The 12,385-nt window shown below is 31.1% G+C and overlaps 1 protein-coding gene across 1 annotated transcript in view; it reads right to left on the reverse strand.

The window, feature by feature from the left end:
- Positions 1-12,385, reverse strand: part of Lrp1b (LDL receptor related protein 1B) — a 1,807,788-nt gene that overhangs the window by 243,801 nt on the left and 1,551,602 nt on the right. The window contains exons 54-56 of the mRNA XM_015479144.2: positions 8,375-8,515; positions 6,866-7,053; positions 1,156-1,339 (exon numbers count right to left, since the gene is read on the reverse strand). Coding sequence (XP_015334630.1) covers positions 1,156-1,339; positions 6,866-7,053; positions 8,375-8,515 — 513 coding nt within the window. The remainder of the gene's footprint in view (positions 1-1,155; positions 1,340-6,865; positions 7,054-8,374; positions 8,516-12,385) is intronic.

Raw genomic sequence — 12,385 nt, forward strand, 5'->3', positions numbered from 1 at the left:
TGTGAAACAAGTATTTCATGGTTACATGATATTCAAATGGATATGCAATCATTAGCATTTGTCTTTTCTACACAATCCTCTATGAAAAGTTTATTGAAGAGAAACATTGGCTGCTTTTAACATTTTATCTCTTTTTCTTGCAGCATGTCACTAAACGCATCATGTAGCCCACAGTGAGCTGCCAGAAGCAAGAAGGTTGGCATATAAAACGATGGGCTCCAAATGATATCTAATTGATTCAGTAAAGACTATTCAAAGAATGTGATAATGAAATGAAAAATTAAATTTAGTTGATATTTTTCTCTGTAATGTACAAAGTTTTAAGCTGTTTTTAAATGCTTATTTAAAAATTTTTATTCTTGTTACCTACTTTGTTAATAACAAAATATCTAATGTCACCAACATATATCTATGTGAGAAACCAGTAATATGTTTCATTTTAAGGGAGCCTGATATACCCTTGAACACCATTGTTTTTTACCCACTTTAATAGTCATTCACATATATTGTTGTGTATCATTATAATTTTTCCCATAATAGTTTACAATAATTTTAAAGTTTTGTGCCGTGCTTTATTAAATCTCTAATTTAATAGTCATACATACTAATTGGAATAATCAGAGCTTTAATAATATTTGTTGAATCATTGGAAGGATTCAAATAGTATTATATACCTGACTTGCTATTAGTATTGTTGATGATGATGATGATGATGATTATTATTATCATCATCATCATCAATAATCTGTTATTCTCCTTGGAAAGTACGTAGGAATATATGTGGTACAATGGAGAAATAAAAATATTACAATAATATCATAATATGCTCTTTTATGATCTTGGACAAACTTGCACTCAAGAATATGTGTTTCAACAGGATATAATAGTAACATACTTGTTTTTCTTGGTGAGTACTCTCAAAATATAGCAAACACTTAATAATTTTCAAAATGAAAATGCAGTGATATTATAAACACAGCAGCATATGTACAGCATACAAAATCATAATGACACAGTCCCATACTGAGGGAAGTAGGCAAGATTTTCGATATCTCAGAAACAGCAAGGAGTAGTAAATTCAATAAAAATGAACATAAAATTTGAGATCCATATAGGTAACTGAGGTTGGTTCAGTAGACAAGTTCAATTCGATACCTGAGAGTGATTTGCAGCCATTTGGGTTATCAGGTTGTATTTCATACCCGTCTGTACAGAGGCATTTGTAGGTCCCGTAAGTATTGATGCATTGCTGGCTACAGGGAAACCCTGAAGAGCATTCATCAATGTCCACACATGTTTTACCATCATCCTTCAGTTGGAATCCAGGCCAGCATTTGCACTGCGGAAAGAAAAATGAGCATTATCAATTCATATCATTGTCACTGTCTTTTACTATTGGATATACCTTTAGCATGATTCTAGCAAGAAAAGCACTTAACATTAGGTAATGACAAATCCTTATGTCTTGTAGCAATTAACCTTTAACAAAAATTACATATAATATTGGAAGTTAAAATTTGAAAAATACACTTTTCCAAATATCTTCATTTGGTCTTCTGGGACTGGCAAAATTGCAAAAGTTAATTGACAGTGCTAAAGCCTTATGTCTAGAGAAATGGAAAACAAAACTCACAACACCTTCATGTTCTTTTGGCCTTTTCTATTGCATAATACCATGTTATTAGAATACATTAACAATCATAAGAATGAATCCTTATGTAGATCTTTGAAGGTTTACTAACATTGTCATATGTTGTTTAATCACAGACAGAAATCTATAATGCAGATGTTCTCATCTTTAGTTAACTGATGAGGATGGAAACACGAAGGTGCCTAGGTGAAGCCAGTAAGAGAGCTGGGACTCACAATTTTAACACACAGTATGTCTCAACTAGTATTTATTAACTGAATCTGATTCTATACCAAAGAATGCTGAATTTGCCCCAAGAAATAGTAATGCTAACATAGAAGAATTTTTTCTCCCAGTAATTAAATAAATTTGTATCATCAAATTTTCATTTGGCTTTTCTAATGTTCCATATGTCCCTCTGAGGAGGACACATGAAATTTACCAACTGGTATGTCAACTTTTTGAGTACAAACATCATGCCATATAATATTCTTGATTCCTGAGACTGATAAGTCACTGTGAATGTTCACTCTTCTTAGAATCTAAAAATTATTAGTATTATAGAAAAGGAGCCTATAGTTGGCCAAATAATGATTACCATTAATCTGCCAAGACTATTCCATGACCTTTGAATAAAGGAATTTGTGAGTACTGAGAAGGACAGTGAGTTAAGAAGAAACTCTTAACTCTTAAAGTGACTTGTATACAAGAGGTGTTCATAGTAAACATTTCATACACTGGAGCATTTGTTTCAGAGTAAAAGAGATGAATCCACTGGGAAAGATATTAGAGTGATATATGTCCACATTAGTAAATAATCAACTACTGATTAATTAAGGGATACAAGTTTTTATATAAGAAAAATGTTCATTATATTGAGGGAAGCAAAAAGATCACATCAACTTTATCTGAATGTGTCCCAAAGAAAAACAATACCTTTCTCCTGAGAACTTTTATAAGGTTGAAGCCCTTTAAGCTCTCAGCACTTCCACTTTAACAATTTACATCTGCAATAATCTAATAACACTCATCAATTACAATGGATTATTTAAATTTCTAGAACCCACTGGCAAAGCCAGCAAAGAAAAGGTAAAAGCCAGAGTATTTTCCCTACCTCGCCCCATTGAATCTAAATTGGTGGCAATTTTATTCTCTTTGAGAAGACCCATGCTGGCAACATGTACTAGGGAGCCACAAGGAACTCGTGCTTATTCTATGGCCAAATAAAATAAAATGCTTAAAGCCACTGAGCTGTACACTTGAAAACAGTTAAATTGGCAAATTGTATACATTAATAAGAACAAATATATATATTTTTTTAAATGAGAAATCTTTCCAGTGATTACTAGAAAGTCCTGGAAATTACATCATATGATCATGTGGCCAGGAAGCCAGAAGTCGGATAGACACAGAACAGTGTTGGATTAAGGGGCAATAAGGACAAGTGAAATAAATACCATAGAATGCGTTGAATTCCTCTCAACATTATAAAAAGAAAACACATCTTAATTTCAATAAGGGTTGAAAATTGCTTTGAATGCCTATATCCATAGAAGTACTACACCAAATAGATGGCTTCAATAAAACAAATTTACAGGAAATAAATTTATTAAAAGTAAAATTGTTTAAAGTTATTACAATATACAATTCTATACAAACAAGTTTAGGTTTATAGTAAATTATAAATTCTTGTTTTTGAAGGAGAGGCATTTAAAAATGATAATTATGTCCCCAAGCCATTTACCTTATCTTAAAAACATTTTTCCTCCCAAATTATCAAAAGGCATCTGTCTATAAGAAATTCAACTAGAATAATAATCATTTCCATTTTCAAAGTTAAAAAGATATGAGATTTGTCTATATTTAATAGAAAAATAGTAGTGTAAAATATTTTACCTTCACAATTGTTATGAAATAATATTTAGACTCAATGTCTTCTTAGTTTTTCTTACCACCCAGAATTATTTCATATTTTTCAGATTTATGTTATTTTTATAGAAAAATACAGCAACTAGAAAAAAAATAGCTACTCAAACTTTTCCTATTGCTTTTAGAAAAAATCATGTGCTACTTTTTAAGTGATATTTGCAAATATGAATTATTTTATTTCTGATGTATACATTGAATCTTTTTCCCTACCAAAAGTACACTTATATTTATATGAGTAAATATTTATATACACTTATATTTATTTTCCCATCAAACTAAGATCCATACTTTAGCTAAATATTTTAGTCCCTCTTAAGTAGGTAGACGTATTGTTTGTTTTACAGCAAATACTCAAATTTTCACAGTCCCAAGATCTAAGTTTTGCTTTTGACGACAATTTTCATTTTACTGCAGAATTGAGAGTATGACCTCTTGTCATGTTCTGCTGATATTGCAAAGAGAAATAGGTTACAGAATAGTTTTTCCTATTCCCTGAAAAAGAGAAACCCATTAGTTGATATTTTTCCCCCAAAGCTATACGGATTTTGTTGTATGTAGACTTTTTATTCAATTTTCTATTGAAAAATTGCCATACACACACACACACACACACACACACGCACATACACACAAATATGTTATATTAGGTTTGATCCTTTGTTTAAAACTTTTATTTATGGTTCTGTTATCCATTGTAAATTTTTGCATTAGTCTTGCTTCTTCCAATATGACGGTTTTTTAAAATTCATTAGTTTTGATATGCATGCACATACTTAAGAATATTATTTACAGCATTTCCTCAGGTTTCATATACACACATTTTGGAATGATTAAACAGTTTTGTCAATTTCAGCTAGAATTGGCACTTGATTGTATGAACCCTTTCGAGAAGAGAAAGTATATGCTGATACAATAAACACTCATTTCTTTGTAAGGAATCTTTCAAGTGATTAAAAAATATGACTTAATATGCTTTTCTGGATGATATTTTCTTCTACCAAAAATAGTTTTCCAAATATGGTATTTCTATGCACTAAGTATCTATAAGTTTTAATTTTAAGTAAAAATCTAATTTTTAATGTCATGTCACAAAGTATCCATTTTATATTCTATAAATTTGATGTTTTACTACCATGATTGTTATGACAGACAATAAATTCATACACAAAAAACTAGAGCTATACTTTGAAATTTGTCATATAGAATGGACATTTATGCAATAGAACTACTGAATTCTTCATAACCCTGTTGACTTAAAATTGTAACTAGTTATCTATAGTAATCCTATAACAATCACGAAACATATCTATGTAAGTAATTTTTCCTGCCCCCTTGGATTTTAATATATTATTTACTGCCAAAATTAATTATCTGATGCCTACTCTATTAAGAACTGTCTTGGCTCATTTGGTTTGTTTCCTTCTTCCAATAATAGTATTTGTGAATGAGTGCATGCATGTTTTAGTCCTGTAAATTCAACTACTTCTTAATAAAATACTGTGTCTAAAAACTTAATTATAGGTTTCTTGGGCTGGAGTTGTGGCTCAGAGATAGAGTGCTTGCCTAGCATGTGTGAGGCACTAGGTTTGATCCTCCGCACCACATAAAAAAAAAAATAAATAAAGATATTGTTTAAGTAAAAACATATATATATATTTTTTTCTTGCAATGAGTGTACTACCAGCAAAAGGGAAGGATTATTGTAGCTTGTAGTTTAGACGTTTATACGGTGTAAACATTTTTTATTAGTTTATTTGTTCTTTTTAGGTATACATGGTAGTAAAGTGTATTTTGAAATATTATACAAACATGGAGTATAACTTATTCTAATTAGGATCCCATTCGGATATTTAGTACAATCTTTATTGAAGCGGTTAAGTTAATCATAATACCAGAAGGTCTGAGACCTAAAATAGCAAATTGGTTGTTCAGCTAAATTTGCCATTATATAGAACTGGCTTGTCATAGAATATTAGGACTGGCAGGGAAAGCAGTTTGGTCTCACACACATTCTTTATCTCTAGCATTGTTTTAAGAAGTTCATTTAACCACTGCATAAATACTTCTAGAGATGATGCATGTACAACAGCTCATTCCAATGTAAAAAGTTCTAATTTTAGAAAATTCTTCTTTATGTTGAACATAATCTAACTTCAAACCCCTAATTCTAATATCTGAAACAACTCAGACTTGGTATGCTTTCTGTTCTGGAACTTCATATATTTAAATACAGCTAGCAAGTCATTTTTGCTTTAGCCATACTTCTTCCAAAGACCTGTGCTCCAGACCCTTTTGACAAAATATCATGTTCATAAATGTACACAGTATCCTATGTGAGTTCTGAAGGGTACAGAACTCAGTAAAACAGAATCAAACTCAAGTAAATATCTACATAAGAAGTACACTGTTTCGCATTTTATATAAGTTCTGTGCTATCACTAATTTATATAGAAATTCTACTTAGTTAAAAAAGAAAGAAAAATTTTTCAAATAACTCACTTAAAAAAAAAAAGTGGTACTGGGGAGTAAATCCTGGGCCTTGCACATGCTAAGCAGGTACCTAGCTGAGTTATACCCAAGTCTATGAATGGATTTCTCTTAATGAGTTCTTCTCTATATCTACATAATTAATTTTAACCTAACCCACAAATTTATATTTCAATATTGTGTTAGTTTAATACACTAGTTCAACATCCTGAAAAAAAGTTGTTTTTAGAAGCTATTTCTTCCTCTCAATTTTGCCAGTGAATCACCCTCTTTAGGGAAATGGTACAGACAGAAAACAATTATGCTATTAGGCATGATTTGTTTTTTCTTTTCTTTCTTTATTTTTTTTTAGTGTACCTGCACTCAAAAATAATAGCTCATGTTTTCTAGTTTTTGCTTCTTGCTTATAATAATAAAAAATGTGGTGCTCTGGTATTACATTAAATAAATGATTAGACCATTACCCTTCAAAGATGTACAGGGGTAAAAGAAGGGCAGAAATAAGAAGTTAAGAGTTGCATATAAAATTATACAGCTAGTATCATTGTACCTTCCCTGAGCAGAGTCTTCCCTTGTCTTTTCTTTCTTTATGTTCTGAATATATTGAAAACTATTTTTTATTCTTTTGTCTTTTTAACTATATTCTCACAACTTTTACACCACACTATTATGATGTTTTCTTTTATAAACACTCATTTTGTAAATAGTTTTACCTAGTAATATTATAATGGCTTTTAAGGTTTACAATTATATTAGACTAGTTTTCTTTATCTCAAATCTAAAGTATCACATAAGTTGCTATTTTTGATGATTACCTACCTTGTAACTTACAGGCAGGTCCTGACAATCCTGAGAACATCCACTGACTTTCTTACTCAAACATTCATTTATATGGCAGTTTCTCTCATCTGAACCATCGCCACAGTCATCCTTATTGTCACAAAGACCTCCACTGGGAATGCACCTGCCATTTTTGCACATAAAAAATGAACTGTTGCATGACTGTTCTGGAAAAAGAAAATAAAACAAATGGAACATAAAGGGCATGCCTTTTTTATACTATAGTTGGTGAAAATATTCACAAATATAATAACTTATCTGTCAAATTATAATAAATATATTTACACTTAAAATACTCTATAGTCAGTGAAATATTTTATACATAAAATGTGGAAAACCAAGGGCAAACTGTATGCTGATGTTTCACACATACTGAAAATGTTGCTTTACTATGAAAATTAGCAATCAAAATAAGCACCTACGATAAAACTAATGGACTATCTGTCTCATTTGAATTGTGAAGAATGAGTTCAAAAGCATAATGATAGTTTGACATTTCCCTCAAGCTATAGATCTCTGAGAAATTATGTCTCTAAAAATTAAGAATATAGAATAGGTAGACATTTCTAAATACTTTTTCTTCCAGAATATATAACATTGACATTTTAAGTCAAGGCATAAAAAAGGACATTGATGGTGAATGATAGTTGTTCCAAATATAGCGATGGAAAGGAGCTCAAATTTTGCAGTTACTCATAACCAGATGACTTGGGCATTATTTCTCTTATCATAAATGTATAAAGAAGTCTATTAACATATAAACTTCATGAAAAAAAATTGTTTATTAATTAAAGTTTATTCTAAAATATATGGCTATATATTCATCTTTAGAATAGTAATAGGGAAGAGTGGCTAATATGTTTACATTTCTGTGCAAATGACATGCAACTTATTTCATTTTGTCTAGGTGTGAATAATAAACTACTTCTCAGTAAATATTTTTAATGATTTGAATTTTCAAATTTTTGTATACATTTATTTATTTATGTAGTTATTTTTATGTGGTGCTGAGGATTGAACCCAGGGCCTCACATGTGCTAGGCGAGTGACCTACCACTGAGCCACAACCGCAGCCCTCAAATTTTTTAATTGACTCATAATGTGCAAGTTTATAAGTACTGTTGAAAAATATGATAACTTCATTAAATCCAGAACACTTATATATTTGAATTTTCAAAATAGGTCCATGTAGGAAAACTACATTCATATAAACTCTTTTTAAATATTCATTTTGGAGGGCAAGGGGATAGGGTATGTATCCATGAGAATCATTGCCTCAAATCTTCATAGTTTGAGCATATATTTAAATTTTAAAACAGCCTCAGAATGTAGTTGGTTACTAGGATCCTATATGGTATCATTAGAGATATCACATGCTTAATAATTTAAATTTTCTTTCATTGAATACTATACTAGATAGATAATCAGTCATAGTTCTGCCATTAAGAATAACCTTTGGAATAAACATAGCATTATATATTTTTGTACCTGCACTTCTACACTTTGGATTTAAAGGTGCTTCATCAGAATGGTCAGGGCAGTCAAAGTCCCCATCACATTGCCACTGAGTGTTTAAAAGACATCGCCCATCAGCACAACGAAATTCTTCAGTACTACACTCTCGGTATCCTAGAGAACAAGAAATAAGCAGTCTGAATAATTGTGAAAAATATTTTAACAATAAATAGTAATGAAAATTTTATTCCCTCAAATGCACAGCATACTTAATTAATCACAAGTTTACCCATGCCTTCTATGGGAAATATTTTTCATTTATTTCTGTTGTAATGGTCACAGTTGTAAGAGATACCTTGTGGTTTGGAAGTAAGTTAAGGTCCAGAAAATAAAGTTGGGAGAAAGGTTCTCTGATTAGTAGATGAGCTAACATGAATGTAACACACATGATTACACCATCTTACTTCACCTATTGTCTATATCCTAGGGATTTGTCTTAGAATGGAAAACAAAAACGAAATCATTAGAAATTTTCTTCAAAACCAAACTTGGTTAGGTTAGCTATGGTGCCAGAAAATATAAAAGGACTGATTCTGTGCTACAGCACTAGTTCTCAGAAAACTGTAATGTTTATTTTTGTGAAGAAGCAAAATGTAAAGAAACTGTTTAAATGGAAAAAAAAAACTTGATTCTTAGAGAAAAAAGAAAAAAATAACTATTATAATTACCCTATATATTAATTCTTAAAGTCACTTAAAAAGTTTTGTTCAATTTACAAATGAGCTCATCACCTGTTAACATTTGTATCTACGCCTGTTATTAAGTAAGGCCTATTCTGTTTTTTCTTTAAATTTTTTTTTCATAGTTGTAGATGGACACAATGCCTTTATTTTATTTGTTATGTGGTGCTAAGGATCGAACCCAGTACCTCAACCTGCTAGACAAGCGCTCTGCCAACTGTACCACAACCCCCACCCCAATTCTGTTTTTAATATTAAATTTTAGAATGGATATTTCCCTCTGTCACTTTTATTAAAACTAGTCACTTCTCTTAAAACTTTCTGATAAATCTGGGAAAATATGACAAAAAAGAATAAATTTCCACTGAAAAATAGTTCGGTAATGAGTATCTATTTGCAAAGCTTATAATCTTGGGAAGGCATAATTAAAAATATCTATAGCTTCCATAATATTTCTTCCCTCTCATCCCTCTTCACTAGTTTCTTCTCCTTAGTTGACGAATATATACAAGTCTTACCCAGTCCAATAACAATGAAAGTTTCTCTATATACTCCTTAGTACACATTCTCTTTTTTCCTGTACTACCCAATGTTGCCTCCACTGATTCTCCCCCAGTTCATCTTCAGTCAAGCAACAACTCACTTCTCTAACATCTAGATCTGAAATTCTTCTTGAAGTGAATATACAGCAAATGGAAGGGTCAAATTCAAAGGTGTCTCAAAATTTGATACGGCTTTTCTGCAGCATTTGATGCTGTTGACCATACTTCCTTGGAAATACCTTCTTGGTTTAATATATATAATCCTCTCTCCTGGCCTTCTTTCCAAATATGCTTTTGCTGTTCCCTTCTTTTCTCTTTCTCTAGGAAGTCCTCTGGTGTTCTCCCCTAACATAATGCAGGTGAAGCCCTGGCTACAGTTTATGGTTTATTATTATCTATTATCCACATTGTCTGGTTTTCTCATTTTATGTATAGCTTGAATGTCACCTTTATGCTGATGACCATCAAATCAACATTACTGATTCTTATTTAGAATTATATTTTCACTAACTGTGTAGCTATATATGATTGCCTAATTAATGCTACATATTTAAAAATATTCAAAATAAATTCTTTACTATATCTCTGCTCCTGCATCAGAAAAACTGGACCTCAACCTCCCATGTTCCAAAGCTTATTAATAGCAAAATCATCCCAAGTTACTCAAGCTAAAAAGTTCTCAATTATCCCCCACCTTCAATAATGTATCAACTCTGACACCATCCACACCTTCTATTCTACCATTTTTTATCTGGTCCTCAACCATAGTGTTAACCAGGAGAACTATTTCAGGAATGTGCTAACTATTTTATTTTCCTTCATGATTCTCCTCTGGCAATATTTTCTTACATCTGCTGAAAAAGATGGATCTAGAACCTATATTTGACTGTGACTTTCTATTCCATTGTTTCAAAATGTGTGCTGGCCTCAGAAGTAAAATAACTGAATACAAATGATGTAAAGTAAGATGTCATACTTTTTCCAATCAAGCTCCAATTGAACTTCTTAATGTCAGCTTAGCCACACAGAAGATTAATGGCTATTCCTTAATCACATCAACTTACAGGTTTTTATATATACAACTAGCATTTACCATGTGCCTAGAACTGTTCTACACGCTCAACACATATTAACTCAAATTTTTTATTGGCTTTGTAAGTTAAACATTATTAATATACATATATTATAAATGAGTAAACTGAGATACAGTAAAGTAAAGCATTTTCTCAAGGTCACACGCTAATAAGTGGTAGATTCAGGAATCCAGGCTATCCGGCAAAAAGATCCATGCAATTAACCACCATGTAATACTCTTTATAATCTAAATATGATTTTTTCCAACAAACATGCTTTGTTCATATTCTTTAGTGCTTCCTTCAAGAATTATTTTATTGAGCTGGAAACATGAGCATATGCTTTTAATTCCAGTGAAACTGAGGCTGACACAAGAGGACTGAAACTTTAAGGCCAGTTTAGCAATAGCAAAACCCTCAGCAACTTAGGGAGACCCTGTCTTAAAATTTAAAAAAAAAAATACTTTAAGACTATGGATATAGCTCAGGAATATGGCACCCGTGGGTTAAAAATTATAAGAAAATATTATTTTCTCACCTCTGATCCCATGTACTGGTGTTCTTATTCTTATTTGACAAAGAATATAGAGCAAAGGAGAAGAAGGTGAAGGGAGGAGGAATGGAGTAGGAAAGATGGTGGAATGAGTTGGACATCATTACATTAAGTACATGTGTGAAGAAAGGAATACTGTGAAAATACTTTGTATACAACCAGAGACTTGAACAATTGTGCTCTATATGTGTAATATGAAATAAATTGCATTCTGCTGTCATATATAACAAATTAGAATAAATAAATAATTTAATTTTTAAAAGAATGTTATTATATTGTCTGTCTGATGTCCTTGTTTGTGAATTCGTTAAGTGGAAAACTATGTCTCATTCATCTCCTTATCAACAAATATGTCAAGAAGAGAGGAGATATTCAATCAGAAATAACTCTGCTTTCAATTTATTCCTTGAGTTATAATGTACCTTTTAAAAAAATCACATTGAATGCATGACTTAATGGTGAAAAGATCATAAAAATTGATATCCATTGATTTCCGAGTGATTCCTTTCAAAGACCAAGGTTTTAGACACTGCATAGTGAGAACACAGGAGTGCACTAAATTTACTACCTTCTATATATAAAGTCCATAGATTTGCGTTATATATATTTATTCATGCATATGTATTTAAATATTTTACAGAAACAGTAGAGGCACATGCGATTTCAACTTTAACTGGGCATTTTAATACTGATTTTATCATGTAATTATATACATGCATATATTATACATAATCGTTAAATAAATATGTTGTAAAGATAAATTTCGTAGAAATATTAAATATCAACAAATGAGACACATATAGAAATACAACGTGGAGGAAAATGTTAAGTAACAAGCCTTTTCTGACAATGCTAAATTGCATTATTTTCTCACTCAAATACCTATTCTGGCTGTAACACTGAACAACCCAGCCAAGTATTGTACAAAACACTTCAAAATACAATAAAACAGAGACATTTTTATAGAGATTTTCCAACATGGTCACTGAGTGTTATGAGTATGCTACAAGTGGACATGAATTCTAAATGCACGTAAAATTTTACTTGAGCTTAAAGAAGTTACTTGTGGTGCCACTAGGTATTACTGAATATATTGGTCATTAGTATCATTAAGAAAAGTGTTAGAGAGAGAGAGA

Source organism: Marmota marmota, unplaced genomic scaffold (genome assembly GCF_001458135.2).
Source record: "Marmota marmota marmota unplaced genomic scaffold, marMar, whole genome shotgun sequence".
NCBI lineage: Eukaryota > Metazoa > Chordata > Mammalia > Rodentia > Sciuridae > Marmota > Marmota marmota.